Source organism: Diprion similis, chromosome 13, assembly GCF_021155765.1.
Source record: "Diprion similis isolate iyDipSimi1 chromosome 13, iyDipSimi1.1, whole genome shotgun sequence".
Classification (NCBI taxonomy): domain Eukaryota; kingdom Metazoa; phylum Arthropoda; class Insecta; order Hymenoptera; family Diprionidae; genus Diprion; species Diprion similis.
The window spans coordinates 7,567,077-7,573,269 of record NC_060117.1 but is presented as its reverse complement, the minus strand read 5'-3'; the positions used below and the strand labels follow the sequence as shown (position 1 = coordinate 7,573,269).

The following is a 6,193-nucleotide window of genomic DNA, read 5'->3' as shown; positions in this document are numbered from 1 at the left end:
AAGAAATACCGCATATCTAAGAAAAAAAAAACAATTATTCTCGTGTTTATTTTTCCTGAATATTTTTCATATGTAAATCCTAAAAATCCTATATATTCAAGTTTAGGGCTTTGTTATAAAGGTTATAAATATGTTATATATATATATATGTGTGTGTGTGTGTGAGAAATTTCGAAAACTCTTAAAGTACTACTCATTTATTTAAGCTGGGGTCAAAATATCACAATATGACAAGTATGTCAATCCCAAGACGTGTGCCATTTATGGATTAATTGACAGTTATTTTTCTCAAGATTTTTCAATCTTAGATGTAGACTCGCCGAAATTGAAGAATAGGTAATAATTTTTTTCGGTTCCTTCATATTCTTCAGCCTGAAATTGTCAATAAGTCAGGGAAAAAGAGTTCAGAGAAACAAAAACAAAAGGAATAGAAAGAAAAGTAAATGATAAGAATAAACATTCGTTTTATTAGTTTTTATTGAGTTGCTGTTACGCTGCATACATCCTAACATGAACAGAATAGATGCACGCACGCATTTCTTATCAACGTTTATCTTACATGGAGTCGTCTGTCGCGTGAAATTAAATTATCCTTCTCAATGGTAGATTATTACTGATATCATTACATGACGATATTTCTTTTTTTATCTTCTTCATTTACTCATTTAATTATCATTATTTATTAATTATCTACAATGGGCCGAGGATAAGGGCAGGGGCGGCCCTGGTCTACGCACCCCGCCAGCGTCGTCATCGTAACAAAACTTTCGACGCGCGTCCCTCTCGCATCTTGATCGAATGTTTTCGCGTTGACGCTGCTAGGTTCCCGATCGTCATCCACTTTCGCATGTCTACTCGGAACGTTTTGCTTTATTTTCGTTTCACATTTTGTTTCCAGGTAATATATGCCGTGTGTATACGTAATACCTTTATTATTTATCTGCCTATCAATTTCACAAATATCTTCAAACACATAAGCACAAAACTGTCGAGAAGAAACAAAAAGAAAAAAAAACGTTCAATTCAGCAATAAATTAAACAATGCCATTCTATCCCTAGAATACGTAGATGCCAAATTGCAACATTTCTTTTTCTTATTTTTTCTTCAAGTTTCTTCATTGCTGCACGATCTCAGTTCAATTTCTTTTTTTTCCAATTATATTTTTGTGTTGTTTTAATAATTTAACGTGTGTTCATGATGATAACATTCCATCAATCAGCTTCCCTAGCTATTGTTTTATCCTTATCCATTTGGCCAAAGTTATTCATGAAATTGCCAACTATCCGATCCTAACCGGCCGCTACCGGTAGCAGGCAGTGTGAGGAATAGGATGGACGCTGTGTGGGTGTTTCCGTTAATATACTGGATGGTGGAGAGGACAAGGTGACATTGGGGGAAGGGATTTGACGTTGCCTTGGCGATTTAAAGCAAGTTCTTGATCTCGTCGTATAATACGAGTACAAGGGCACCACCGGTACCACGGAGAACGTTTGAGAATGCTCCCTTGAAGAAGGCAGCACCACCTTCGGACTTGTAAATGGTTGCCCAGCAGTGAGCTGTGTTCTTGTAGAGGATTTCGGACTTGGCACGACCAGACTGCATCATCATACGCCTACGCACGGTGTCGAAGGGGTAGGAAATGATTCCGGCGACGGTGGTTACGCACTGCGCGATACCCCAGGAGACCAGGAATGGAGTTTTCTTCGGGTCGGGAAGCATACCACGGGCGGTATCGTAGAAACCGAAGTATGAGGCACGGTAGATTATGATACCCTGTACGGATACCCCGAAACCACGGTAGAGACCGGATAGACCATCAGCCTTGAAGATCTTGGTCAGACAGTTTCCGAGACCGGTGAATTCTCGGGATCCTCCAGCTTTGCCGACATCGGCGGCCAATCTGTTGAGACAAACGAAAATAGTTAGAATTTCTATTATTTACGTACCAGAGTATTATATAAACATTGCGGAAACCTCACGACATATCTTTGGCTTGGAAAATTTAATTTTAAAACGATCTTGGACAACAATTTTTGAACACTTTCAAATATCCGAAACGATTTTGTCAATCAAGAACTTTGTTGGTAAAGACGGAAAAACGAAGTATGGCTTTGACCTATGCGAAATGGGGCTGTGGTTGAAGTTTGTAATATTAATAAACCGAGGAATTTTTAGGATACGTTGTTATTTCGCCAAATTACGATTGCCTCGAATTCAGTCAACTACATTAAAGTAAAAAATAATTATATTTTTCAAATTCAATTACTTTAAAATCCTTTCTAAATTTTCAAAGCAGTGATTCTCTTTTAATATTTCGCCATATTAACGTTACTTGAACCTCATAAATAAAGTTATGGCAAAAGTTATGAAAATGCCTATTGATACATTGCAACAAAAATTTTCCACGAGATTTGAGTTCGCAACATTAAGCAGACCAGGGTGGCAACCGACCAGAAAAACCGGGAAAAGTTAGAAAAACGTACTTTTTTCATAAATTGTTATCAATCTTCAACCAGACTTCGTGAATTTAGCTAAGCTCGCTTTCGGCAATGGTATTGTAGTATTCGAAACCCCGCGGAAAATTTTTCTCTTCCAAACCGTGTCCACCATTCCGTAGATGTTTGTAGAATGTTAGTTTCCTTTTCAGTTTAGGTGCATTTACGGCACTAACTCAAAATGACTTGGTTTTCTCCTTTCTGATTTATCGCGATATTTAAACCAAAGAATTCGATAGTTAAACACTAACAGTATTCAAAAGGAACAATACATGACCATGCAGACAACAACCCAACCGAGGAAACTAGTTTTGTGCACCCGTGTTCATTTCAGTGAGCAGTGACTGCCGCGAGTAAGCCAATTGCAGTTTTATTGGGTTCGAAGGCCGCAGTCCCTAAGCAAGAATACGAGATTATTCTACTACCACTACTCGTCGCAATGGAACACAGTCTCACACAGCCAAGATAGCATGAAATTGTAATGTGATATATCAATGGTAGCAGACTGACGCGGCGATAACACTTCGTTACAGGACAAAAACGAAATGCCGAGAACGTTTCGTGGGCCTTTTTCTTCAAGCATTGCAGCGAATACGCTGCTGCTTTTTTTGCGGGTATCTTTAAATAACGCATTCCACGATGCGTCGATCTTCTGAACTCGATAACACGACACGTGGCAATGGGATCTAACACTTTATTCCCGAAACGATTAAAACGCTTTCCATCAAAATCAAGAGAAATAAACTTACATTGATCGTTACCAAAGAACGTTGTAACTTGAGAAATTGTAAATTGCAAGTATTTGACCGACGATAGCTAACTTTGAATTTTTTTTTACCATTGTCATGCTGAGCAAAAATAATCGACAACTTTTAATACATAGAAACAAACCATTAAAATCCTGAAAGTTGCCGTTCATCTTACCTGGTTCTGGCGAAATCTAGGGGGTAGACAAAGCAGAGGGAAGTAGCACCGGCAGCACCACCAGATGCCAAATTTCCTGCGAAGTAACGCCAGAATTGGGTGTGTTTGTCGACACCACCAAGGAAGACCTGCTTGTATTTGTCCTTGAAGGCGAAGTTCAGGGCCTGGGTGGGGAAGTAACGAATTACGTTGGCGAAGTTACCACGCCAGAAACTGAGGAATCCTTGTTCTCGTGGGATACGGACGAAGCAATCGACCATACCTGTGAATCGAGAAATAGATCGACATTCAAAAAAGACATTCTACCAAACGTGCAAAATTACATTTTTCCCAACCGAAATCGAGGCCCCCTGATTAAACGATACGATTTTGGTGTCAATAAATCGGAACTTAATTACACTTTCAATCAAATTCCGATTTTATAATTTTTTTTTAATCAACTTAATTCTTTCGTACAATGGTTGTACAGCTGACACATTTTCAATAGAAGGCAGAGTTTTATATAGTGATGAACAGTGTTGTTAAATTTAACTCAGATGATTATGCATGTATAAAAAATATTGTTTGGTGTGGATCGGTGTAGCAGAGACTAAACGAAATTGTAATTTTGGTGTCAAAGAAATATATAAAACTGAAAGTCTTTCGGTCGGAATATGTAAATTTTTCATTGATATCGACTGAGAATTCTATTTTAGAAAGACAAATGTGCCGGTTATATCGTGAAGCTTAATTGAAAAGCAGCAACGATTTTCGTTGAAGGCTTCTTACGGACGATTTCGAATAATATATGTATACTGGGATATACGCGTATGATTATGAGCTTGTTCAAATAATTGTATATTTGAAAAAAAATGTACCTCTTCATGGTTTTATAAAGATTTTATGAAAATATATCAAAACCAGCTTCGATCAGAAACCTACTGTTCGTAAAAAGTTCATACAGAAATCAGAGAAGATCAAGATCGTAGAGCCAATCTGGACTGAAATGCCCCGCTTACATAATTTGGCTGAAGTTCGTAAAGTTAGTATAAGCAAAGTGTACATTATTTCGCAACTTTGAAATTGCCAAAAACTCAGTTAACCATGCATGCACTACAGCTTAAATACTCTGGCTGCTAAATTCGGCTTCGAAAGAAATGAATAATCGCATGATCTAGTTTTGAACTAATCCCATCTTTTATTAATATTCGTACCATCCAGAATTCCGCTTGAGCCGACTAATCAATATCCAGTAGTGACTTTTTAGAAACTGCATCATCTTCATTGATGATTCCACGTGAATATGAGTTTAATCGTAGATCAGTTTAATCATTCTCTTTACAATTGTATAACGTGTCGGTGTCCGAATCGTAAGAAAAAATTTTATCGCATAGAGCTAGTCGGCACCGATTATGAGGTTGTGCGTAACTAGTCATTGATTTTTTATTATCGAGTACTTGTAATCAGAGCTGTAGTCTTCTGTTACAGAGATATCAAAGAATCCAAGTGAACACGTCCATAGAATTAATACGTCACGGCAATCCTGGAATCCATATTCCAAGATGGCGGACTTGCGAACCCGACCACGAATGACAAGTCCAAGAGAGAGTGACAGAAGAAGTTAACTGTATCATAGTGCGTGACAAATGAATTTCACCGAGACAAAAATCAGCCAATCTAAATCTGTGTAGGCGTAAAGAGAACCGTTGGTCCTTGCGTTCGGATTCGAAAAATTCGAAGGGTTCGGTCGCCGGTCGGCCATTTTGGTACGAGGCTACTTCGTCATCGATTTGTACGAAAGATTTCGGTTCTCAGGGTAAGGTGAGGCAGGGGCGCTCCACCATCTGGCAAATCCACGCACCGCCACTGCTTATCGACCCGCTGCTGCCTAGGCGTTTCATCGGCATCGACGTGACTCGGAAAAGTTATATAAGCGCCGAAACCATACCGGGTTACATAAACGATTATAGTTAAGCCCGTTCGTCGACAGAACCATGGACAATGTAACTGGGACGCGTAGATTCGGAGTCTCGTGGTTGCATAACGTCAGAATGCGGCCTCGTGTTCTCTAGACGTCCGGCACAGCTGTACTTCTTTTTTTTCCTGTCAACTATTTAAGTAACTATTTTCTACGACAAGGAAGCTACGATAGGAATAGAGAGAGATAGCGAACGTGTTCGAAAAGTTCAAAGCCGTGAGCCAGCGTCACGCGGGAGTCGACAGTCGTTTGTCTGAGAATCTGATTTTCACTTGTTTCACTTGTTTTAGGAACTTACCCTTGTAACGCTGGTCAGCAGCGATTTGCTTGGAGATGTGCTGGACCTGAAGCAGAAGCTTGACACGCTCGATGGGGGCGACGGCGGTCTTCGAGATGGCAGCGGCGACTCCACCGGCGATAAAATCCTTGGCGAAAGCCACGGGGTCCGCAAGATTAGCCATTATTGTGTTGGGTGTGTGAGATCGGGTTGCAAGAGGATGAGGAGAGACTGACTCCTGTAACGGACGCGCGCCGGACGACGAGTGAACGAGGCAAAGCTTTTCCCTCAGATCCGACCTCAGCTAAGAATAGCTGCGCACGTCACGTGACGCGTTTCGCGCAGGTACAATCCCTTCGAAAAGCTTATCGATGACCCTCGAACAACCGGCATGCCGGCGTTATATCGATTTCGTTACTCAAATTCATTCTCTGTGCTCATTTGTTCTACGGACAGTTGCATCCCCTGATACGTCTCATCACTTTTCAATCAATTTCTTCTTCCGCATTCTAATTGTTCGAATATCCCGCGCTCACTGA

General features: G+C 40.2%; 1 protein-coding gene across 1 annotated transcript; it reads right to left on the bottom strand.

Moving 5' to 3' along the window:
* Positions 1-459: 459 nt before the first annotated feature.
* LOC124414136 (ADP,ATP carrier protein 2) lies at positions 460-5,938 on the bottom strand. The gene is made up of 3 exons (XM_046895080.1): positions 5,676-5,938; positions 3,421-3,682; positions 460-1,901 (listed from the first exon to the last, which is right to left on the bottom strand). The coding sequence occupies exons 1-3, from the start codon at positions 5,836-5,838 to the stop codon at positions 1,424-1,426; spliced, it is 903 nt and encodes a 300-aa protein (XP_046751036.1). The 5' UTR covers positions 5,839-5,938; the 3' UTR covers positions 460-1,423.
* Positions 5,939-6,193: the final 255 nt, after the last annotated feature.